The sequence below is a fragment of the Triturus cristatus genome, chromosome 11 (assembly GCF_964204655.1).
Source record: "Triturus cristatus chromosome 11, aTriCri1.1, whole genome shotgun sequence".
NCBI classification, from domain to species: Eukaryota; Metazoa; Chordata; class Amphibia; order Caudata; family Salamandridae; genus Triturus; species Triturus cristatus.
This window is the reverse complement of record NC_140594.1, coordinates 648,729,254-648,755,897: the sequence shown is the minus strand read 5'-3', so window position 1 is coordinate 648,755,897 and position 26,644 is coordinate 648,729,254. Positions and strand designations below refer to the sequence as shown.

The 26,644-nt window shown below is 46.2% G+C and overlaps 1 protein-coding gene across 4 annotated transcripts in view; it reads right to left on the bottom strand.

Moving 5' to 3' along the window:
* The window catches only part of FARP2 (FERM, ARH/RhoGEF and pleckstrin domain protein 2), a 1,344,877-nt gene that overhangs the window by 1,007,696 nt on the left and 310,537 nt on the right, over nucleotides 1–26,644 (bottom strand). For all 4 annotated transcript variants that reach the window (XR_014970597.1, XM_085634160.1, XM_085634162.1 and 1 more), the window contains exons 3-4: nucleotides 5,830–5,934; nucleotides 4,661–4,703 (exon numbers count right to left, since the gene is read on the bottom strand). Coding sequence is in view for 3 of the 4 variants with exons in the window: in XM_085634160.1 (XP_085490286.1) it covers nucleotides 4,661–4,703; nucleotides 5,830–5,934 (148 nt within the window). In the remaining variant the exon portion in view is untranslated. The remainder of the gene's footprint in view (nucleotides 1–4,660; nucleotides 4,704–5,829; nucleotides 5,935–26,644) is intronic.

Sequence of the window (26,644 nt, the reverse complement as noted above, 5' to 3'; positions counted from 1 at the left end):
TAGAGAAAGAGTGCCTCCAACTGAAACGCGTTGATCTTGACAGGGCCGAATATACTATGCTACACCTTAAACATAAGTTTTATTTTGGGCAATGGGGGGGGAGGTTGCATGCTATCACATTGTTTATGTAGTAAACAATGTGCAAACTCAGTGACTAAGTCCATCAAGACGGACGTTGGGGTGGAAGTGAAGGGCGCAGAAGGCATCAATGCAGCCTTTCAAGTAGTTTAACCAAAGCTCTACTCCGCAGACAGCGGCCCATCTGTTGATATCTCAGTGACGCGGTAGTTACCCCTCTTCCATCGTCAGAGACTGATGCCTTAGATAAGCCCATCTGCGTGGAAGAAGTAATCTCAGTGATCGCTCGACTGAAACCTCTGGACCTTGTTCGGCGCAGCATTTTATAAGACCTTATGCCCTGAACTCTCTCTGCTACTCACATGCCTTTTTGAATTCCTTCACCAATACAGGCCCCTTATCGGAATCCATGCTAGAGGCCTCCATATCAGTCATACCCAAACAAGGGAAAGATCCAAAGCAATGTGGCTCTTATCGGCCCATCTTATTATTAAACACCAATTCAAAGCTATTTGCAAGTGCACTAGCCCACCGTCTCAATCCCCTTATGACAGACTTATTACCCAGATCAAACCGGGTTTATTACCTCCTGGCAGTGCAGTGATAATAAGAAACGCATCTGCAAACTAATAGATAAGGTTCACCAGTCACGCGAAGAGGCCCTATTGTTGGCCATCTACACAGAACAAGCTTTTGAGCGAGTACACTGGCCCTACCTCTTCGAGACCCTCTCAGACGGTTCGGCATAGGTAAGCGTTTCGGGCAATGGATTCAGAGAATCTATAGCCCTCCCCGCGTGGTGGTAAGGGTGAATGGCGTCCGGTCCATCAGGTTTTCAATCCACTGGGGCATGCGCCAGGGCTGCCTACTCTCCCCACTTCTCTTTGCGCTCTACATGGAACCCCTAGTGCTAGACTGAGAGATAACCCCCTTCGATGCGGACCAACACCTGATTAGCTTATACACGGACAATGTCATCCTCTGGGTCAAGCAGCCCCTGACCTCTCTCCATGCTATCATTGCAGAGCTATGAGAATTCGGGGCAATCTTGGGCTTCCGTGTAAACATGCAAAAATCCCAAATCCTAAACCTCAACATAGCCTCTGACACAGAGCGCGTATTGCAGTTACATTCTGATTTCCAGTGGGTCAATGAAGGCCTCCCATAGCTGGGCCTTATACTGGGACGCAACGTCTCCAAAACCCCTGCAGTGAACTACACATTGCTGATTGCCCAAACCCGAAAGGATTTTGCGCACTGGCAACGATTACCACTCTCCCTGAAAATGACCGTTCTGCCCCGCGCTCTTTATATATTTCAGACACCACCCCCCCCACCCCCCCCCCGCATGATTCAAACACTCCAAAGAAACGTTGACACTTATTTGTGGGGGGTAAAAAGCCCAGGCTACAGCGACAGCTCCTACATCGAGCAAAACAAGACGGGCCTAGCAGAGCCCCTGTTGCTGAGAAACTACCAAGCAGCCCTACTTTGGTATCTAGTTGAGTGGAACCGCACACTCAATGAGAAGCATTGGGTTTTTATGGACCAAACAGTAGCAGGCTTCCACATATGGAGGGCCATATGGCTGCCCCGGAGCATGCCCCCCCCCCCGGGCATGACGCAAAGCAACTTCAGATGATGGACCAAAAGTGGCTGTAAACGCATGGGATGTCTTTTTGACAAGGAAGGTCTGATTGCATTTGATCAACTCAAAACGGACTACTCCCTAATAGAGACAGACCAGTTCTCTAACACAGCTGTGACACTGAGTGCTCAGGCCAGAGGTTCACACAGGAGCAAGCCAGTGGTTGTTTCTCCAAAAAGATGATAAAAAGCTAATCTCGGAGATATATCTACATTTGATTAAAATTCATCACAAAACCCCTGGGCAGACCTGATGGGAGGCAGAACTGGGTAGAACCCTGTCAGACAAAGAATGGAGGGATATCTTCAATAGAACTCATCACACGGCACACACCAAAACAGCAAATAAGGTTATTTCTTACTGGTACTACACGCCAGCCCGCATTCAGAAGTGGAAGAGACACTGCACCGAGGACTGCTGGCAAGGGTGTGGCAATTCAGGGACTCTGCTCCATCTTCTCTGGCACTGCCCAAAGCTGACCAAATACTGGGACCAGATCCTAGACGACATTGACGCCACTTTTTATACAAACATCCCCCGCTTCCCAGCTTATATTTTAGGACTCCCCAATGCAGTGACATTCTCACTCTACTCCGTCCGTGAAAGACAGATAGCCCTCGCACTGAACGCAGCACTTGGGGTGATTTTGTCTTCCTGGGGCACGGATAGAACCTTGATCACAGGCAGTGGCTGCACCAACAATGGCTCTTGCTTGGAATGGAGCGACTGTCAATGGCTGCTACATCTTATAGCTCCTCCTATGCCGAGATATGGGCCCCATTAATTTCAATTCTCTCCACATAATTCAGTGAAGTAACATGTCTGACATACATGCATATTTTAAGACTCCTCCTAGATCCCCCAGCACCCGAGTTAGCAGAGGGGACAGCGACAGACTAGCAAAAGCGCCCTGGAAAAATAAACCGGCAGAGCACATATACTGGGAGGTTTATATTTTTCTTTGTTCGTCACCTGTTGCTTTTTATTGTTCCTTGTGGTTAAAATCAGTTGTTACGATGTACCACTGCTATTTGCTTTTGGCATTACAACATGCAATATAAATGCGGGTGACCCAGTGGGTTGTAGGTGGCTTTCTGTGTTCACACTGCTTTTCACACACATGGCATCTTTATGCGGCAGGCCTGGCTTGGGTTGTAGGCGGCATGCTGTGTACAACAAAGATTGTTTTTAAGAGAATAACAAAACTATTTGATACTAAAATCTAATAAAGCTTAACTTACAAAAAAAGACAACCAAGTCTGAGTACAGAAATTATATGCTAAAGGAATAATGCCAACTTTAAAGAGAATAAAAAGTGAGCTGAAATAAATAAATACAACAATGGTTTGAAATCCAAATTGCTTTTCGAAAACCATAATAGAGGAAAACGTTGAAGTCAGGGAGAAAATCATTGTACCAGGATAAGAAAAAGTTAAACGCATAATCTTTATAAAATAAACTACATTTAAATTTCAGTAAAAAAGCAGCATTGGAAAAGTCGGTTATATTTTATTTTCTTACTTCTGGGTAAGAATATTTCTTTAAATGGGTCAAATTCTGAAATTATTACATTTCAAACCTGAAGACCTGATGCTAAAGATACTCAAAGAATATATGTAAAAAGAAACATACTGCTACTACTTAACAGTGGCGGCTGGCATGGATCGGGGTAGCGGAAGCGAGATGGGGGGGGGGGGGGGGGAGAAAAAGTAAATACCACTTATATCTTTGCTGCATCGCTCCTCCTCCACTCATTTCTCGTTCTAGTCCCTCCCTCCACCGGAAAAGGAAGCACCCGGGCTTCCAGGCTACCCTGAGCCAATCACAACGCTGCAGTGCAGCGTTGTGATTGTTTTTTAAGGCACACAATTGAGAGGCAACCTTAACACATAATAGTATGTATCAGCCAAATGCTATTTGTATTTGAAAAAGGATAAGTCGGGAGGTGTTGTCCTTGATTAATACTGTTCTTTATTCGAATTTCATTATGTAGGCAAGGGAAAAAGACTTTGCGCATTTGTGATTGGTCTAAGCGTCGTGGTTCGGGGTTCAGACAGGGACTGGGGGCCTGGGCAAGTTCTTGATCCAGGCAGTAATGCAGCCTGGGTGGAGAACATGCAAAGTGCGCATGGGAGATGACCGGCCAAACATTCATGCACACTTTACAGAGTGCCCACAACTCCTCCCCGGCTCTGAGAGCAGAGTCGCCCCGCCAAGCTGCCGCACTGCTGCAGTAGGAAAAAATAAAATAATAACATCGAGTTATTATCATTTTATTTGTCCTTTATTTACACTGCTTCAAAGCATTGGGTTGACACTCCGCCGCCTTAGCAGTGGAGCCTCCACTGCTACTTAACCAATCTAAAGTGCATGTGATCCAACTCTCTCTTCAGGCAATTAAATTCAGACAGCATGTGAAGCTTCACAAGCAACACCAAGTAATGTTAACCTGGAAATAAAAAGCTCACTTATTTCAAAGTTTAGAAATCTAATGATTTTTCTATGACTCATGAATTAAAATCCATACATGGTAGTAACAAGTAAATAAGGTTACCAAAGGACCACTTGTCATCCATAACACAGTTTCCAATGTCTACGTCTTCATTTAACAAACCAATGTTTTCTAGATGTTTTGAATCTTGGTTCATAATAAGTGAGTCAACTGGACAAGACTTTCAGAGGACCATGAGTTGTAGAAAGAATACTGGATAAAGTATCCCTGGTGTCAAGGAATCGCCTTGTAACCTTGTATACAAAAGCCCACCTCAAGAACCTTAAAACTGATCTCTATGTATGAATCCTTTAAGGCAGGCGAATAGTTGAAGACCTGACACAACATTACTGAAGCAGCAGTCGTCAACAAGATCAGCCTGAGAAGAGTTCAAAAAATTCAAATACAAAGTTAAATCATTCTTGAAATTAAAATATACTCACTTCCGACTTGTTTATCAATTGGTTTCATGGGTTCAAGCCAAGTCTGGTGAAGAAACATACCAAAGACAATATCAGTACAGGACACAGTTTAAGAGAAACTGTGCATTGAGCAATATTTAATCCCCCCAAACTCAGAGGTATTGCCCCTAACTATGCATATGCATGTTTAATTACTTGAAGTGAAACAGAGACCTCACGACACATACAATATGTGTAAGGGTGTTAGTCTCAAGTCTACAGCTGAGGTGCACACATGCTCAAGGTAACACTGTTCAGGACTATTCAGTATGTGCTTAGTTTAACTGCTCTAGACACTGCACATTAATGACGTGCAAAAGACACAGAGATGATGGATAGAATGCAGAGCAAATCAAACATTCTCCCCAGTGAATAGATCTGGGTAAATCCATCGTTCTTTTGCTCACCACGCCACCCCAGTTTAGACCCAGCCATATGCAAATAAGTCTTGATCCTGTGCCCCATGGGAACAGTCCAGAGCGAACTGCCAAGCCAGGTCCTCCCTGGACCAGAAACAAGCATCCTGGGACCGGTTTCGGGCATCACCCCTCCTCAGCCAGGCTAGCTTGAATCCAGTGGCACAGTCAGCCCGGGACCCACATCTGGGCATACCCGACGCACTTAGGGCAAGAAAGCAAAAGACACACAGTTGTTTTTGCATTAATAAGGTGCAGCAAAAATTACCACATATTCAGCTTACCAGGATGTTCAGGGTCCAGAGCATAGGTGAGCGAGTCTACTGTTACTAAATGAGTGACAATACAAACGCTCCATTGACTACATCAGGTTAAGTTAACCGATACAAAAAAGTCTTAAAAGGAGGTCTGCCAACTATCGCGATCTGGCTGCACCGGGCAGAACATGGTGGAACTATCCATACTCACCACGTGCTCACTCACGGTCATACATGTATTCTGGACTTGGTGCATTAGATACAGCACAAAGCTGAAATGCATAGCCCGTTCACCATTAAAGACTGCCCCTACTCCACCATTTACTCATTGGGCAAGGGTTAACGGCAGAGAACTGTAAACTTGAATTTCTAGGGCACTGTTCGAGTTATAACATGGAGTGCCCGCTCTGGGCATGGGCTCGTGGTGAACACTGCAACCAATGCACGGAGACAGAGAGCAGCTCTAGTTCTTACTTACCCAGTATGACTGCTTGGTCAGGATCTCGATACCAAAGTAATCGGTTTCAATCAAGTTCAGGTGCTTGAAAACCTCCGATAACAATATCTGACCTTGGCACTTTAACTGGAAAGAAGAAAAAAACACAATCAGTATCTGCACACGGTTTGAAAAACAAGGAACCATGAGTTACAAATTAATTTTTTGCAACGTTTTGTCTACACCTCTATGAGAGAACAACGCATAATCAATCCATCAGAAAATTAGAAACTTTTTTTCTTTGACTATGTTGTGAGTGACAGAATAGGTATATTATAATACATTCTGTATACTAATAGCCTTACAGAATAATTAAAGTCATAGAGAACGAAGTAGTTGTTGGTCTTTGTTGGGGAGAGCGGGTAGGGCAGGACGTTTTCAAAAAGTCTGTAATCTGTCGGACATGGCAACCAGAAGACAATTTAGATGACCCAATATAACATGAAAATCATCCTTAAAATTATAATTGTGTGCTTATGAGTACTAAACAGAATTGGCCTAAGGTGCGTAAAAATTTAAATCTGAACACATCATAAGTAACGTGTAGATCACCTAGGTACAGGATGAAGGAATTCATTGACTGAAGCTGGTAAAGGTACAAATAAAATAGAACAAAGCCAATTTTACAAAACGTCTTTGTTCTTGTGATCAAGGAGAAGCAGACACAGATCCACGAATAAAACCCCTTCACATCACTTATAAATAATGTTAAATTCGGCCTGGAGAGTACTACTAATGCAACCATTAACCCCTCTTCTCAAGCTGATGGAAATATTTAAACATTTGCATTTCGTGCTGTAGTTTCCTTTGTGCATCATTGACAAGATGGCGTCATTAAGAGAATTTATTATTATTTTTTTTTAACTTGCTGATGTGACAGGCGGGAACGCAGTTTGGGAAGCAGGGGAGGGGGTGTATAGCCTTGTTAAGATCCCAGTGTGAAGTGGAAACAGTAGAGGTTTGTCGGCTTCCCCCCAAACCGGACTCCAGGACAGCACTGGAAAGATCCAGCAGGTGGGCATGGAAGCCTGGAGAAAGAGCTAACCCTCAGCGTGGGAAGCTGGCAAGTAGAAGGTCTAGCCGCCATCCTTGATGGTCAGCCCTGCAGAAGGCAGGCAAGGTGTGTGGCCCAGGACAGGTTGGGTCCTGTTTGCCGCATAGATTTAAAGAAGCTGCTGAGAAGAACAGCGATAAGTAGAGTCGCTCCACAGCAAAGGAGGACTAGTAAGGAGGGCAGAGAAGCGGCATTGCACCAGAATCAGAAGCGCGGGTCAAGCTTGCGGCAGTGATGTCACGGTGGGAACAAGGAGACAAGCACTACCTGGGACCTGCTATGCAGACGCGGATGAGCAGGGCAAAGTAATGCGTGACACTAGTGACACAAGGGCATAAGCAGGGTATAGCATGTTCTGGACACAGTATTTTTGGGAACAAGTAGTTCCAGTGGGGCCCTGACTGCCGAAGTAGCTCAGTTGGGTGATTGTTAGGCTGTAAATCTGAAAGGATGAGGTTCGAGCCAGGATTTCAGAAAACATAGAGGCTCTAGTTTTCCCTTTTAAGAACGCCAAGGAGTGGAGATAGCGCATGCCCTTATCTTGAATTTGCTTAAGACATAAAGTGGACATTTAAATGTATTTGGCTATTTGTTCCTTCTGTGTTGAAATGATTGGGGGCATTCTCAGAGCCTCATGTCAAGTGTTCAAAGCTTCCTTACCTCTTCTAGTGAGGGAGCTCACATTCTGCTGATCTGGGCCTGGACTCAACAACCTTCATAGCCCATACTGACAGTCAACAGCCAAGAGGATGACAGAAGGGCAGGGTTAGGCAAATACCCTGAATCTTGGGGTGGGCCAGCTTATTCAGGTGGTGAGAGCTGCTGCGGTAGTGCATAGGAAGGATAGCTCATCAGCCACACAGCCACCTCTTTCAGGCAGGAGTACAAGGCTCTCTCAACCAGCAGGTTTAGCAATGAAGTCAGCAAGCAACCTACCCGAAATAGTGAGGGCGAAGGTTGAAAAGAGCTCCTCTAAGCAAGAATACACAGTGCTTTCAAATACCTCCTACACCCAAATTAGAAGAGTTTATTACCCCCCCCCCCAATGATCATCATACCAAAGAAGGAATAGAACCACTACCGCCTTAGCCATAACCTCTCCTTTTCCTACAGCGAATCAGTCAATAATGGGCTAGACCAACAACTGTGCCCACTTCTTAGAAATCAGTTGATGATGCAGTGGATATGGGGGTGGCTGTAGGGACAGAGCTCGGATTGCTAAGGTCAATATGGGGTCTACATTTAGACTCTTGGTAATTCTTTCAGATAGCTTGCAGTTGCAGAGTTTTCAGCTCAGAACAAAGTCTACTTTGATAAATGCACACCAATGGACTGCTCCATTTCCTGGGTGCACTTTGTGATGTTCATCTTTTTCACCTAAAGGGCATAACACAAAACGTACCCAGAAAGGGAAGAAGTTAAACTACCTGGATGACATCCCCTTCATGAGTAAGCCACAAATTAAGGAATGCGCTAAATTGCTAAAGTCCTTCCAGGTTTAGGCAGAATCCACAGGCACCTCTCTAGCTGGAGGCAAATAGTGGGCCCAGTAATCTGCATCTCCTTCTTGGCTGGGGTTTGCTGGCTCTCCATAGACACGGTCATGGCCCTTGGGGAAGTAATAACATTAATGGTGGCATGAGGAGGCAACCTTTGAGAGAGAGTCAGCTGTTGGGGATCAGATGAAGTTTGCAACAAAGGTGGATTTTTACACATAAGCTAGCCCTCCTGACTGCAGTGTTGGCCAAAGAAAACTACCATGACAGACTACCAGCATGAATGAGCGATGACCTTAGAATGTGGGATGCTACACTACACTATCTCCACACACCTTAAAGCAACCTTAAAAAAAGCTCATTCCTTTATCAGGGTGCTACTCTCATTTTCGATTAACTAGAAATTTCCTCCCAAGGTTGCTAAGACCATCGCACCTGATTAAAAGTTCCAATTTGTAATGCCAGTTCTGTGGTATAGCTCTAACATGAAATTGTCAATTTATGCAAATCACCCAAACTTGCATTGCAGAAACTTCGCGCAGTGAGGCTGCAAGTACATATCTAGATGAATTAATTTCTGCTAATTATCCCATCTTGAGGCAAGACTGATTAAATAAGACGGGCGTAGGCGTGGCCATTAACAAAACAAACCTTGCCCTTATAAAGAAAACATCTGAAAAACAATATGCTGGGGATTTGTTAACTTCCCTTTTAGATGGTATGGGCAATAATATCTTTAAGAAAAGCCACAGAATAATGCAAGGGTCCTTCAACCTCTATCTGGAATCCTCTCAAACCAGGGTTCAGAACTGCCTGAAAGAACTAAAGGTTTATGACCTCTCATAGTTTAATCATGAATTGACACAACAAAGGAGACATCTTACTTCCTCGGACATACACTGCATTTCTTGTCTGTACATCACTGCCATGTTCAGATAACGTGGGAGTCCCATTTGTCATCCAAACTTCCATAGAGCATTATACCCCAGTCAACTCAACATTTAAGAATAATAGAAACAGTCATTTTTCAGAGAAAGATTAAAAGAGCCCATAGTTCATCTCCCTGAAACTCTTCTTCCACTCTCCCCATCTGAGGAGGTTAAAACCCTTTGGCAACTTTTAATTCCAACATTAAACAATATTTTGATAAACTGGCTCCAAAACAGCCCTAAGAGTCGAATGCTGGTGCATAGGGACTAATCTCTTGATTCAAGACAGTGCATACTGCTGCACTAGCACTTCACATATTTTACATCCTTTTCACCAAGCAGAAATAGTACACAACTCAAATTGTTCAATTCTCAAACTCACCCATAGAATTTTTGAAGGTTATGGACGACCTGGCAGACCCACAAGTACAACAAACTCAATTACAGCTTTGCAACGTGTCTGTGTCTCCTTCTCAAGCTTATTTATAGGGAGTATATAGTAGAACGGCAGGATCCTCATGTCACTCAATGTACCCCCACTCAACAGCTTCTCATTTAGAGAAATATCAACCCAGGAAGTCCAGCAAGCTGTGGCTAGTGTTAAACACTCAGGATACCTTTGGGGCCTATGTCCCCCTTATATTATAATGCAACTTGGTCCTTATTTCACTATAGATATTACACTACTGTTCAATCTTCCTCTCAATCAGGGCAGGGAGCCAGAAGACTGATACACAGCCATTATAAAACCACTCTCAAGAAACTCCATGTGAATCCAAATACGTTTTGATCTACCTCCCTCCTGCCATATCTTGTAAAAGTCAGAACCACTGGTGTTTACCCACCTCCAACCATTCATTGGAGCTAAAAACTACCTCCAGTGGCTGCAGGCTGGCTTCAGAGAGAGCCACAGGATGGAGCTGGTCACAACATCAGTGCTGGATGTCCTCAGATCTTTTACACCACAGAACCTTTTCCAGCGGGCTGGTAGATCTGATTCTCTATGCTTCAGGTGTGAATGAGACAATGAGAACTGATTTTCCTGTTCTTCCGATACAGCAAGATTTCAGAATTTTGGAGACCTAATTGTAATGATATAATATTCTTTTGAAGACGGGATTGACTCCGTCCCCTGAACTAATCGTATTGGAGTATTCAACAACATTACCGTTTATAGTGTTGTGAAAGAATCATTTTGCGTGCTATTTCAATGATTAGGATTGTCTGTTTCTAAGAACTGGCTTGAACTAGATTATCCAAAATGTAAACAATAAGGTAATCTATCTATGGACTATTGTGGATTGGAAATGTCAATATTGGCAGCTTGAAAGGAGGGCAAGGGGAACCTTGGTAATTTCTGGGACCCAATTATTGAAAGCAACAGAAATGTAAAGAACGTCAAGTAGTTGAAAAAGTTTTGTTTTTCGCCATATATGAGATTTGCTAATTTACACCACAATTTTAAAATATCAGTCATCTAGCACAGGTAACTTCACTTTTTTTGCAAATGTTTTATGTTTAATGCACTGTAAGTAATATGCTGGATATATTTAATCCATTTTTGGACTGACTTTCTTCCCCCAACCTTCCTAAAAAAAGAGACAAAATGATTGCATACAGATCTGAAAAAGAGCGAATCACTGACTATTTTGCTGCCAGAGACAGTTTCATTTGACTAGGGATTTTAAAATTTGGAGTGAACATGGCCACAACCCGCTCAGTACAAAAATATCAGCAATGGAGTACATATTGTATCAAAATATCGAGTGCCCAGACACAAATCTTATAATAATCACAATTAAATTACGTTGGTTGATAACTCTACCACGGATAAGAAGAGGGTTATAAGTTACAACAATGCATACTACTACCACGGAATGTTTTACAATGCATGTAAAACATCAGAATCCACTCCAATGAGTTTATTTTAAAAACCTTTACGACGCACCTCATAACTATGCAGAGGAATGTATTTCAATGTATAGAGATTTATATGTGTTGTTTTGAGTGTGGGCCTCCATGGTAAAAATCAGAAGAGAGTGACATGTTTCCTGAGCAAAAAAACACAACAAAACCACTAGCCCATGCTTCCTAAACGAAATATTTTCCAACAGAGAAATGAAAAAAACTCCTACATATCATTATGGAAATTGTATAAAAAAACATATTTCTTCTTACTTTCTTTTGCAGGACAAAAATAATTTAATAAGAAAAGATGTTTGAAGTTTATAAATATATTTCTAACGTATTGTAAAAGACCTTCACAACCCTCAAACCCATAATCCCCCCAAATCACCGCATACTATTAATCCCTAAAATCCCTATAGCAGGTGCTCCAACACTATCCTGCACTCCAAAAAATAAACACAATCCCAATATCCACTCAAAACCCTAAACCATCCCCTAAAAACCCTTCACAGCCCTGAACCCTAAAACCTCATTACCCCCCAAAACCACTATTCATCCCTAATAATCCACTAACCTACGACGTTAACACTACCTTGACCCTCAGAAAAATAATCACAACCCCAAAATCAATCAAAACCCCTGAATCTTCCTTTACAGCCCTAAACAGATAGCACTCTCAAAAAGACAACCCTAAACCCCCAAAAATGTAAACTGTTAAGCACACCCCATCAAAACAAGCCAAAACCCTAGAACTCTCTCTCAACCCTAACCACCCAGTGACAACTCTAGACAATATAAATAATGACCCCCCCAAAGCACTCCCCACTACTAACCACAACGAATCCCTTTAATACATTACAGTACATTGTATATGTAATGCATTGCACCTTTCCTCAATGTTATTTACCATTTTTAGGCCTCGCCTGAGCTAGCGCATGCGCTGCACTGCAAGACATTTAGTAAGTGGCTTTTAATAGTGCAGCCACACGCTTTTGCTGGCCTAGCGCTTGCGGTTACGCGCGCGAGCATGCGTGCAGCCGCCAGCTTTGCCACTCGCGTGCTTTTTTAAAATTTTCTTTTAGCGCGCGTGCGCGCGCACACACACACACACACAACTCCCAGGCTTTGTTCCTCCCTTTTGCGCACGCGCGCACACAACTCCCGCTTCTCTCCCTCCCCCACCACAGATCGCGTCTCGCGGCCGCTCACGTGTGTGGCCAATTCTTGTTCAACTGGCGCTTTGGTTTGCTTTTAGCAGTCCCTCCCTCGGCCTGTTTCCAGCCTTCTCATTGGCACTTTTGTGTTTACTTGTGTTTTGTTTTGAATCTCCCATCTTAGAGGTAACTGATTGTATCTGTGAAGTGGCCTGTACACTTCTGAATCCTTGTGGTGCGAGTTTAGCAAACCTGTAAAACCGGGTTGTATTCTCTTTCCCCCAGTGCAGCTGACACTTGGATGTGCCTCTTTTTTTGGCAGTGGTCCATTTTAAGTCCGAGCACTGCTGTGTTTTAACGACTGTAGAAGAGCAGTGAAGCCACCGGTGAAAAGTATGTTGATTCTGTTCAAGTAACAAGCTGAAGGTAGTGTGTGCACTTTGGCATTGTTCGGGCTAGATGTATGTTGTGGACCTCTCAAAACTAAAACCAAAAAGACTACACCGCTCTGCACTCACCCACCTTCCTCTTGGACTCTCCCCCTCGGTCAGATCTCGGCTGTGACTCTCCCTTGAGGCGCCACTCTCACACCTTCACTGTGACTCTGCTCTACTTGTTTCCAGCCTCTGGGGTCCTCGCTTTACCACGTGTCTCTCTACAGTATGAATATATAACATGACTTTCAGCCTTTCACTAGCACGACTCTTCTTTCTGTTGTGGACTTTCTCCACTCACTGACTCTGATTTTCCAGACATTTCCTTTATCTGTCTCTTCTTTGTCCATGGTTCATGGCCCACCTTTGTCTTCCCACTCATGACCCTTTCCACCTCCTCTGTTTTCTGCTTGGCTTTCCGCCCCTCTTTCTCTTTGAACTACTCGCCGATTCTTTTCTTGCTGCCGCCGTGCTCCTCACTTATCTGACTTGTTTCTCTTTATTTGTAATCACAGCTAAAGTAAGCATTCACAAAACCAGTTGGTCTTTCCTTTATATAATGCAAGTGCTGAACAGTTGGATTTGCCAATGTTTGTGCAAAGTATTGTTTAATTTTTTTTTTTTATTTAATATACTAGAGGAAAAGCAATCACAACCCTTATGGTATCTCAAAACTGTAGATTAAATTGAATGTTTACAATTTTTATAAATGACCTGGTTTCTTTTTCAAATTCTTTTCACTAAGGAAACTCGGAGCAGAATTAACAAGCATTTGCAATGCAACAGGTCTCGCATTTACATGAGTTTAAGCTATTGGCATTGTAAATTACAATGCCTTTAATTTATGTTTTCGTTTATGAAATTTACAATGCCAATAGCTTAAACTCGCCTAAATGCGAGACCTATTGCATTGCAAATGCTTGTTTGTTAAGCCTCTATTATTCCAATGTATGCGGTTTTGGTTGCTTTATGGTGGATCCATACCTATGAAGAGGAGCCGACCCCTAACCAGAAGTACAGGAAGCGAGACTCCGCTAAATGACGGCTGCAGAGAAGCATCTACAGGGTTGGGGAGCACAAAGAACCATCCAGAATCTTGCATACCAGCTAACCAAGACTACCTTAAGGTATTTGATTGGCCACCATGGCTGGCAGCATGCGGGAAGCATTTCAGGATTCTTAGTGTAGTGAATCTGCATCTCCTTGGCCTTCTCTGGCCCATTCCCTGACTTTGGATCATGGACGCCTCCATTACCTGCGTACTGCAACTGCATCCAGCCATTAAGAAGTGTGTTACTTCAGGACAGGTAGACTCGCAGTGGGTACTTGCCAATTTCCAGTGCTGCTATACCTAACTGGGACTCGGGAAATCAACTAGAGTAGAGAATGATGTCCTGTTGAGATACATCCAATGTGCTTCCTCCAAAAGGATGTTCAAATTAATGCATAGCATAAAGAATGGGGACAAAAACTCACTAGCAAAGTAAAATACTGGCAATCTGGCACCGAAGTGCAGTCTTTTTTAGGCAAATGTGCACATTTGAGCAGGCAAAATGGTGTCTTTCAAAGTGCAAAAAAGCCAATGGATGGAGCATGCTGCGTAAGCCACTGCCCCATGCGGCTTGCAGTGGTGGGAGGAAGGAAAATGTGAATGGCAGCTGAAAAGACCAATGGACAATGAGCACTGACCTAAAGTCACACTATGTATGCATCTTTTATTTATAATTTTTTATTACATGAGTTTGAAGTGATGATATCACTACTCCTGACCTAAAAGGAAGGGAGTACGGATGAATCAGCAGACGTGAGGGAGGGAAGCAGAAGCGCACTCATCCAAATCTGATATTCTTTTTTTTTTTTTTTTCTTTTTTTTTTTTTTGAAAACCTTTATTTCAGAATTCAGGACACAGCTATTCAGCCGACAGCCCGGAGGTTCGGCAGCATTAAGAGTTGGATACAGTGATGTGTCCCCAATACAGTTCAAAGAGTAATGCAAAGGTCCAATTTTAAGTAAATACAGAAAAAACTCACAACAAACCCCAGCAAGGCAAGGACATTGAAAGCCCATGGCGAATGCCCCCAGGGGAGGCAGGACCCCACTCGTCTACTAGTTACAAAACTATGTACGGAGGAAGAAGGGGGACAGCAGAGGCCCAAAACGATTCCTAGAACCCAACTGTGCTGGAAAGTAGGTCAGGGGGAAAGCTGTTCCTCGGGAGGTTCCAGATCCGGGGCAAGACATATTCCCCCCCTGTATTGGTTCCACCGCCCCAGATGGCATGCCACTTCCGGGGGCGACCTCTAGAGCAGTAGACCGTCTTCTCCCTAAACATGCTCCAGTCCATGTTCTCCTTCCACGCGGTCAGTGTAGGGGGTCCCGAGGAGCCCCACAATCGCGCGATATCCCTTTTTGCTACCATGTTACCCAGAGTCACCCATTGGGTCTGCGCCTCATCGAGGTCAGTGGGCCCCCAGACGTTCAGGAGGCAACACCGCGCCTCCGGCTGTACCGCAGTGCCCGTCACCTCCCCCATAACTGCATGGACTCTCCTCCAGAACTCCACAATGGCACTACATTCCCAAATGATGTGCAGGAAAGTACCCACCATACCACATCCCCTTCTGCACAGGCCGTCCTCCGAGAATCCCATGTGGACCAGCCTTGGCCCCGTCACGTACACCCGGTGCAGTATTTTAAGCTGCACCAGCCTCAGACGCGACGGGATCGCAACCTCCTTAGGAGAAGAAACCGCTGACTGCCAGTCCTCATTATCCAACTCAAGGCCATCCCTAGTCCACTGTTCTCTCAGCCCCAAAAGCATGTCTGCCCGGACGTTAATCAACTTCTTATATATAAGCGAGATCGTGCTCTCGGGCATATGACCATCAAGGACTCGGTCCTCAAGGGGAGAGGACTCCGGCACCTTCTCACCCTCAACGAGGACTGATCGGAGGGCGTGACGCAGCTGGATATACCTGAAATACTCTGAGGGCCCTAGCTCATACTCAGTCTGCAACTCCTCGAAGGACTTCACCCTCCCCTTATGCAGCACATCTCCCACCTTGGATATACCTATCAGGTCCCACTTATCAAAGCCCTTCGTATGCCAGAGTCTTCCCAATCTTTCCGATTCAAACAATGGGGTAGCGAGGGTGAGCCTACCCTTCCAGCCCAACGAATCAGTCGCCATCTTCCATACACGCACCGCCACGCCTGTGGGCCCCGTAAGGGACGAGTCTAAGGACCGCGAATACAACGCCCTGTAGTAGTTGCCGCCACGCAGCAGCCACCTATCCATGGCATATCCAGGGCTGAGGGCAGGGCGATAAAGCCCATGGTTGATCGCGCTCAGCTGCGTGGCCCAATAGTACCGTCGGATGTCTGGGAGCGCGATGCCCCCATCGTACCATGGGAGCGTCAACTTTGAAATAGCTATTCGCGGCCGCCCATCCCACAGCAACGTCCGTTGGAGGCCTTCGACCTCCCGAAAGTATTTGGCCGGTACCCAGTCCAAGGTGTTCTGGAGGGCGTAAAGGAAGCGGGGAAGAGACATCATTTTGAACAGGGCCGCACGCCCAACAAGGAAGAGCGGCAGCCTCCGCCAACCTTCAACATCTCGCCTCAAGCGCGCCAAGGGAGGGAGCAGATTCCTCTCATAGCGCACAGCAGGATCCATGGATATAAAAATCCCCAAATACACGAAACCCTGCTGGGCAACCTGTATCGAACATGTTCTAGGGATCGGTGGGACCTCGCCACTAAGAACGTACAAGTACGATTTGCCCCAATTAATCACAAGCCCCGAGTTCCTACCGAACGAGGCGAGTACGTCACAGACCACTATAAGTGACTTCTTAGGTGAGGCAAGATACAGCAGGATATCATCGGCATAAAGCGAAATTCGGTCCTCGTGATCAGGCGACCACCGAAGGCCCCGTATATCGGAGTGCCAACGTATCCACGCAGCCAACGGTTCAAGGGCGAGGGCGAACAACAGAGGCGACAGGGGGCAACCCTGCCGAGTACCCCTACCAAGCTGAAACGGAGTAGATGCCCGACCATTCACCACAACATTCGCTAGTGGCCCCTCGTACAGCAACCGAACCCAACTCACAAAACCGCGACCGAAACCAAACTTGGCCAGCACGGCCCATAAGTATGCCCACTCCACCGTGTCAAAGGCCATCGTGGCATCAAGAGATGCCACAATAGCCGGTTCCCGCAGCGTGCCCGCCCTGGCGATGACGCCATGAAGACGCCTAAGGTTTAATGCTGTGTTTCGGTGCGGGATGAAGCCAGATTGATCCGGGTGTACCAAATCGCCAAGTACCCTAATCAAACGAGTAGCCAGGAGTTTGGCCAGAATTTTCGGCTCAGCGTTGAGGAGTGAAATGGGCCGATAGGAAGCGCACCTATCTCGGGGTTTACCCTCTTTATGTATGACCACGATCGACGCCAGCCGCTGATCCAACGGAAGGATCCCATCCCCCCGCGCCTCCAAGAACATGGCGCGCAGGTGAGGGGCGACCCTATCCGGGAACAGTTTGTACAGGTCGATCGGCAGTCCATTCGGTCCAGAGGCCTTACCTGAGTTTAAAGCGCGAATCGCCCCCGCCACCTCGTCAACCGTGATGTCACCATCCAAATCGTCCCTATCTATGTCAGAGAGGCAGGGCAACTCGATATCACGGAGGAGATCAGACGAGTCCTCGGGCGGCCTGTCCGACACCGAGGAATAAACCCTACGAAAATACTCCGCGAAACACTTCACAATCCCCTCAGGTTCCACAATCGCCTCTCCCCGCTCCCCCGTCAACTCTGGCACCACTCTATTGACCCGTTCCTTCCTGTCCAACCACGCCAGGAGTTTCCCTGCCTTATCACCAACGTCATACAGGCGGCCCTGTTGTTCCCTACTGAGGGTCTTAGCGGCGTTCGTCACCAGGTCCCTGTACTCCGCCTGCTTCAAGCAAAGCTCGTGCAGTGAGGACTCTGTAACCTCATCCTCCATAGCCCCCTCAAGTGCCGCGATCTCCTCCTCCACTTGCCGCACTTCGCCATCCCTCCGATTCTTGGCAGCCACCACCAGGGAGAGGGCCTCCCCCCGAAGGACGGTCTTAAAAGCTTCCCACAGCGACACCGCCGAGTCCACGGTTCCCAGATTGTCCTTAAAGTAATTATCTACCTTCTTTACCAGGGCGCTGCGCATCTTGGGGTCTCGGAAATACCATGGGTTGATGGGGGCCACCCTCCCTCCTCCCTCCCGATCTAGATCCAGCCGGATCCACACTGGGGAATGGTCAGAGATGCCGCGTGCCATGTGCCTCGCCTCGGATATCAACGAGGCATGTGCGGCCAGAGTGAGCAGGTAATCAATCCTGGAGAGGCTACCATGCGCCCCGGAGTGAAACGTGTATTGACTCTGTGTGGGGTGCCGGAGCCTCCAGCAGTCTATCAGACCAAACGTATCCAGGAAGTCTGGAAGCCATTTCTGAGCCCCCCCTGTGTCCCTGGGCGGGTATCTATCCAACAGTCCGGAGCCCACAGCGTTGAAATCCCCTCCCACCACCAGCATTCCCCCCGGGAGAGTGAGCAAAGCCCTGCCCAGTTCAGCAAATGTGGAGGCCTGCAGGGCCGGCGGGACATAAACCGAAACCAAAACCAAAGTCCTTCCTTCCCACCGCCCCGCCACCGCCACAAACCTCCCCCTATCATCAACAATGGTGGAGTCCACCTCAAAAGGCAACGATGCTCTAACGAGGATGCCCACACCCCTAGACCCAGAAGAGAATCCCGAGTGTGCAATGAATTTATACCCCTTCCTATTCAGGGCATAGCACGTATTACCTATGAGATGCGTCTCCTGCAGCAGGACAACATCTGGCATTGAGCGTTTCAAAAATTGCAAAACAATCCCCCTCTTGATGCGATCCCCCAAACCATTAACATTCCAGCTTATAACACTTAAGCCCCTACCCCCCATCCTCAAACGGAAAGAGGCCCACCCCACACCCGAGGAGCCACCATGGAACAGCCCTGAGGATAATCATCATGCCTTGCAGAAATAAACCCCCCAACAACAAACTCAAAATCCCCAAAACTCCCCCCACCCTGCACCCCTGCTGCAGCTTACAAAGCCCCCCCCAACTTGCAGTGTGCCTGTCGCCCTACAAAAACAAAAAATCTACAAAAAGTACCCTAAGGGAGGAAAAGAGCACCCCTCGTCCTCCCGCAACCCTCCACAGTTACTGCACTCCGTTCAAATCTTCGAGTATGGTCCAATCAAGTCAGGCCGGCTCTGAAATATCAGCCCTGTCCATCCCGGCCACTGTCTCCATGCTCGGCTGTGTCGTCCCCGGTCCGTCGCCGGGGCAAAGCGTCCAGCCATTCGTCGGCCATAACAGGAGAGTCAAAAAAGAATGTCCGATCTTCATGCACCACCCGTAGTCTGGCAGGGAAAAGCATGGCATACTTCAGATCCAGTTCCCGAAGTCTCCGCTTCACCCCCAGGAAGCTCTGTCTCTGTCTCTGCACCTGCTGGGTGAAGTCCGGATAAAAATTCACCGACGCATTCTGGAAGGGGACTGGGCCCGCAACCCTCGAAGCTTGCAGGATAGCGTCCCGATCTCGAAAATGAAAGAGCCGGGCGACAATCGGCCGCGGCGGGGCACCCGCCTTGGGCCGCCCGCCCGGCACCCTATGGGCCCTTTCCACCGCAAAAAACTTTCCAAGGCCCTTAGGCTTCAGATGATTGAGGACCAAATCCTCCACCAGCAGGTCCGCCGAGGCCTCATCCGAGGACTCCGGGACCCCGATGACGCGCACGTTGTTGCGCCTGGACCGGCTCTCGAAGTCCTCCAGCCGGCGGGCGGCGAGGTCACTCTCGGCCCTCAACTTCCGAACCTCGGTCTGCAGATCCGCTACATCATCAGTGAGGCCCGTGGTCTTGTGGTCCAGGTTCTTGACGCGTTCGTTCGTCTTGCCCAGATCCGAGCGGATCAGATTGACATCTACCAGGATGGCATCCACCTTATGCGCCAGGGCCTCGAACTGTCTCCCCATCGAGGACTGCATCCCGTCGAGCGCGCCCATGACATCCTGGAGGGAGAGCTCTGGTGTCCCAGGCGAGTCCTCCTTCTGGGCATCCGGCGCCTGGCTCGACCCACTCGGCGATGCTTTCAGGAGGGCGTAGCGGTCCATACTGTTGACTTGGGAATACGTTCCCCGCCTGGTGGACTTAGTCTTCAGCCGATCCCCTTCTGCTTTGCCCGACATAATGGACTCCAGGCAGTTAAGACTGTTCCCTCTCAGAGAGAGGAATAAGGAGTGAGCAGGTCCGCCTTGTGCCGCCAGAGCAGCCCGCCGAGCGTCCCTGGGGTAACAAAGCCACCCAGAGCTCTACAGTGTCCGGGCAGACAAAGGGAACGAAACCGAAAGTGAAAGAGCGAGGACCTCCGTCCGACAGTTCACACCTCGCCAGGCCGTTGTTGATCAACTAGGAGTCGGGCATCCTGCCAACTCTAGCCCCTGGCATCCCCGGGAGTTAGGCCACAATCTTCCGCCAGTCGTAAGTCCGGTTCCCGATGGGCGATCCGACCGTGGGTAGCATCAATCGCCTCTCTGACAACTCAGCAACACGGTGCCATGCATACCATCAGGATTAGAGACAGGATAGTCGACGGAGGGCGCGAGGGTCTCGGGAGCTCTAAGCTCACACGGCCAGCTTAGTCAAGCGCTAGGCTCCTCCCCCCCAAATCTGATATTCTTAATATCACTGAATAGATATTGCAAGAGATGAGTCGCACTTTTCGGACGATACCGGGAAAGCCAAGCAGTGCACATTCCCTGTGTACGAAATCTTAAAAGGTATTTGTGTTGTTCTTGAACTATTGTTCAGGTCTACCTCTTCCCAGGCCTTCAAAACTGACCTCAAAGCTCTCCTCCTTCAAAGACACTTCCAAATTTAATTCACGCCCTCTATTATCTGAAGGAAGTCCTTCCATTATAGGAAATTCTGTTCTCCATGCCTATAGAAGTGCCTTTCCAGTGTGTTCTTGTGTTTTGAGTGTCTGCCATTTAGTGCAGTATTATACCTCTACTTGTACTTTGTACTCTTTTGTAACATGCACACGTCACCTTTCCTTTTGTAACGTATCGTTTCCTCTCTTGTATTTTGTTTGCTTCTGATACATGCACAATTGCCACCATTGCCTCATGTAACGCAACGTTTGTTTTAGTGTTTTGAGTGTCTGCCATTTATTGCAGTATTTTACCTCTACTTGTACTTTGTATGCTTTTGTAACCTGCACACGTCACTTTTTCCTTTTGTAACGTATCTTTTGCTACCTCTTGTACTTTGTTTGCCCTTGATACTTGCACAATTGCCACCATTGCCTCATGTAACGTAACGTTTGTTTTAGTGTTTTGAGTGTCTGCCATTTATTGCAGTATTTTACCTCTACTTGTACTTTGTACGCTTTTGTAACCTGCACACGTCACTTTTTCCTTTTGTAACGTATCGTTTGCTACCTCTTGTACTTTGTTTGCTCTTGATACTTGCACAATTGTCACTATTGCCTCACGTAACGTAACGTTTGTTTTAGTGTTTTGAGTGTCTGCCATTTATTGCAGTATTTTACCTCTACTTGTACTTTGTACGCTTTTGTAACCTGCACACGTCACCTTTCCTTTTGTAACGTATCGTTTCCTCTCTTGTATTTTGTTTGCTTCTGATACATGCACAATTGTCACTATTGCCTCACGTAACGTAACGTTTGTTTTAGTGTTTTGAGTGTCTGCCATTTATTGCAGTATTTTACCTCTACTTGTACTTTGTACGCTTTTGTAACCTGCACACGTCACTTTTTCCTTTTGTAACGTATCTTTTGCTACCTCTTGTACTTTGTTTGCTCTTGATACTTGCACAATTGTCACTATTGCCTCACGTAACGTATGCTTTTGTAACATGCTCACTTGTAATTTTCTCCTCATGTATCTCTACTGTTCCTATTGTGAAGCGCTCTGACACCTTCGGGTAAAGTCTGCGCTATATAACAACGCATAAAATAAAATAGAAATAAATAAAATAAAGGCTGTAGTAACCTGCTTAGACTACCATGAACGGTGACATCTCAAAATCTTTCATGGTATGTTCAGTTCTTGTGACTTTTAGCATCAGCGCTGCTGCCATAATGGTAGTCCAAAAAACTAAGAGTCAAAATGAAGGGTCTAGCGGTTTAGGCAGTGCCTTTCCCTGGCTTGTCCCTTACACACAAGAGAAGACCTTGCTGCAAATTTCAGACACCAACGTTGAGCTGGGCAAAGGTCAGCGACGACAAACGCGCAAAAATACCTGGACGAAGACCCTATTCAAAATAGACGATAAGAAATACTGCAGGGAGATAAAACATTCAAGAGAGACTAATGCCACTGGGGAGAGGATGTGGTCCGTCGGCTAGTCTGCCAACTTTGGTGCAGGAAACCAGGGTTCGAGCCTCGAGGTCGCGTCCACATCCTGTGATTCTGGGCAAATCACTTAATCTCCCCGTGCCTGAATATGTAATGTAAATACGGTGCTCATGTACAGCGCTCCAATACCTTCGGGTCGAGTCCGCGCTATATAAAAGATGCACACAAAAAAATACCAATACTTCCGTGTGCTGCGATCAATACATGGAAAATGACAATTCTCGAAGCGGCGACTCAAGAAGGAGCTATTTTTAAGTTCAGGGTTCGATCACCGTGTGGCTGTATCGACGCTTCGCAAGTTCGGGAAATTCTGCCTACGTAGCCCTTTCGTGCAGGGAATACCACACATCTGTATACTTTGAAGTATGCCACGTCAGTATTCGAAGCAGAAACTCACAAGCGCCCGACTTGGTTCTGGTGGAGCCACGTGTAGAATTCTGCAGCAAATTACTATACGAGAGGATTTAAAAATAAAATCTGTTAAGGCTGGATGGATAAACATCAGTTGCCGAAGCTTGTGGTGCGCCTGCTGTGCAAACTGTAGCCGCTCGGCGCTTCTTACTGTCACATAAGCATGTTAAAAAGCAGTTGGCTATTTCAAGCCATGCATCTGGAAATACTTCACCACAGCCCACAGCTTCTGAGATTACAATCCGACGGAGCACACAGCTCGTGTGAGAGGGGCCAGGCCCATCGGTCTGAAAGGGCTTTAGAAGGGGCTAAGAAAAGACACATTATCCTGCAAATTCTTATTGTCCTTCCTCTTTCGAGTAAATACCTAACAAAATATAACAACCACACCATACATGAAACATACATCTTAAGTTAAACAGTGGGAAATGCATTATTTCATGCAAGCTTAAAATATGAAAGCTTTCTGGTTAATGTGATCACTGCTGATGCCTTTGTATAACCAGATGGTCACAAAACTGATTCCTGGTTTGTGCACTGGGGACCAGTGGCATGCACATTTTTAGTGCTACGAGGTCCTAGCTTTTGACTGAAGGCACTGTGAATAACAAGTCATTATTTTAATAATTGTATTACACGCACAATGTACGGCTGCCGCAGAACGTGCAGGGATTTAGAGCCTGATTCAGAGTTGGCAGACAGACTACTCCGTCTCGCTGGTATTATCATTTTATTTTTCCTTGCTGAAGCCAGTTTTGGGGCGGGGCAGGGCTTGGCTGACGTCACAACCAACAGGGAAAGGAGTGGTGTGTGCACTTAAGTGCGCATGCCGGTTTGACCGGCCGTCTTTGGCCGGCCAAACAGTCATGCGCACTTAGCATATTCTCCACCGGGCTAAAATTCACAGCCTGGGTCGAGAACAACCATGGCTTGCAGTCCCCGTCTGAGCACCCAACCACGGTGCTCAGACCGATAATGATGCAGTAAACAGTAGTGTTGTGATTGGCTTAGGGGAGTTTGTGTGCTTTCAGGAAGAGAAGCAAGGACAGACGATGGAGGAAGACAGCGGCCATGGAAAGGTAAGCAAATTTTAATTTTTTCATCCCTCCCACTACTACTGTTATGTATCAGCCGATTCTGCTGCTGTATTAACACATGCATTATATCCATTGATACTTGTAATATGGAGGAAGCGATATCAGTCATGTTTGTGACAGAGTACCCCATTCGCTAAACTCTAAATCAAGCCCTTAATTTTTAAGATAAAGCAACTATGTTAAAAATATATATTTTTAAGTAACACAAACCATACTGTACATAGTGCAAATCTCTTTTTCTAAGTTTCTATTAGAATAACCAATTTAGAGCTCAGCTCATAAAACCCTTACCTCTAAAAGCATATAGTTTATATAGAGCCAAAAATGACTGTCAATTAAATACATATACCGCAGCCTTTAAATTAGCCGATTAACCAATTACACACATGTACATTTCTTTCACATAGCAGGCATCCTGGCAAGGAGGATTGTTTCTTCTTTTGCTGTCTGCCTCTCCCTCAGCTCCACAGAATAAAAGACCCCTGCCCTTCCCTTTTAACCAGTGTCACCCTAAGGCCCAACTGATCTGTCATGGAACTGTTATTTTGTATCTTTTTTTGTATGGGAAATGTCTGTTACTGTAAAATGAAAGAAAATCGGTATGTTGTTCCCAAGGGGTCTAGCACAATTCAACCACTGAGATCATTCAAAGACATTTGCTGGTAAAGGAAGCTTTGTTTACTTATTAGGCCTTAAGGTGTTGTTCACTCTCTGCCTAATCAGCCCATGTTCAAGGTGCCCATAAAGACATGGGCACCAATTGGGAACTGTACAGAGAATTCCAGTGTTGAATTCCATTCCACACAATTATAAGGGTCCAATATTCCTGCAGCTTGATTTACTGGGTGCGAGAAAGACAAACCTGATTGTACAAGCTGGAAAATCAAGCAGGTAAAATCACTGTGGGAAAGATCTGCATTATAGCCAGGACCCCTTCATCATCTCTGCTCAAACCTCAGACAAGGAATGAGAGAAGCATTACATGCTCATCCTGCCAGCCAACATTTTCCACTCCTTTCTACATCCCCCTGACGAGTCCTGCCTGGTAAAACTAGGTCCACACAGTAATTCTGCATCCTCTGGGGTTTAACTCGTAATTGCACACTGCTTGTGGGTTGTTATTGCATAGTACTGGTAATTAGTGGAGATGAGCTTGTATCCTGCAAATACTGTGCAACTTGTGGTTGGGGGCCATGGTGGGCTACTTTAAAGTACCTGGGAATAGAGAAACAAGGACAGAAGGCCCAGATATCACATCTACAAATATATGGTAGGGTTATTTCACCACAATTTAACTAAACAAAACAACAGTGAATGCAATATTTTATAAGAATGTGATAAAGTGATACAGTGATATTAGGTTGTATTGTCATTTAGCAGCACTTTTTTAACTTTTGATAGGCCCAAGGTGGAAGAAAAATATTTTATTTTGTTAACCCTTTGAACCTATTCATATAATCAGGCACTATTTAAATAAAAACTAAAAGAAAATTATATATTCTGCCACCAGGTTTTAACTAGGATTCCATTTAATACCCATCCCTCAAAATCCTGTTTAATTTCCTGATCCCAGGAAAATGTTGCCATAAGCAAACGGTATTGTGGCTTCTGTGGGTCCTGTTGTACTGTGAAGTTCAAATGGATTTTACCTTCCATGGAAGCTGTTTTGGAGTTGATTAGGTGCACTCTTGGGCCTTGTAACTGCCTGAATCCCTCAGTCTGTACCAACGAAGTGTAGCTCCTGTTCCCTCTGTGTGCCTTCTTTGCCCGGTGTTTTATGTGGTTAGAACTGTATATATACAGCGCTCCATAGATAACAGGTATCGGCTTGTGCAGCCACCTCTATCCTTACAATTTCCTCGTCCACCCACATGTAAGCATAGCAAAACACTTGTTTATGCGACAGTTGTAGCCATATTCAATGAAACACTTCAAAGACAAGACCGCACTCACACACTTCTGTCCATCAGTTAGAATTTAGCGCCCGATTACGACTTTTGGTGCCAAAGCTGTGTTCGGGCCGCCTACCAGATTAGGAGTTTCTTCCTGTCTGGCGGGCTGGTTTTTGGCATTCTAAAAAAATGGGAACGCCAAAAACAGTTCCTGGACGGTATGGACTAACATCCATGCCTGAACTGGGGTGCATGCACACAGGAGGGCACATGTTGTGCTCCCCTGCATGCATCCACATGGCGTGAGAGACCAGGGGGCCTGTGGGGCTTCGTTTCTTTCCTCTCCACTACAGTTCTCATGGCGGTGGAACCGCCATGAAAACCGTGGTGGAGAGGAATCTCTTAGGATGCTTGGCGAGACTGCGGTGGTCCTGCCAAGCATATTTCGGCTTCAGGACTGCTGCACCACCGCCAGGGACCAATGGTTTCCCTGGGGGCGACGGTGGTCCTGTGGCGATCCGGCTGCAAAAGTCTTCATGGGGCGGTTGGACCACCAACGTGGTGGTGGCTGGACATCGGCTCTGCGCCACCACGAGTGTGGTGGTTTTTGGACTGCCAGACTCGTAATCTGGCCCTGAATGTTTAAGAATACTTTCCCTCACTCACTTTCTATTCAAGTTCAGCAGAGGAACAGCAACAAAATGTATTACATGCATAACTCTGGTCCTGACACATAACACCATAAAATTCCCCTTATATAAACCACTTGACAAAAGCACTGTTCCATCTATAGCACTCCACAAAGTAGAGTGCTACTGATCCGCAAAGGTTATTTGGTGCCCCATTAAGAGTATGAACCACTGTATAAGTACAACTACTATACAACATACTCAAACTCTACAGCACTGGCAATAGAGAGCTAGACAAATCTCTATTGACATAACATTTTCCTC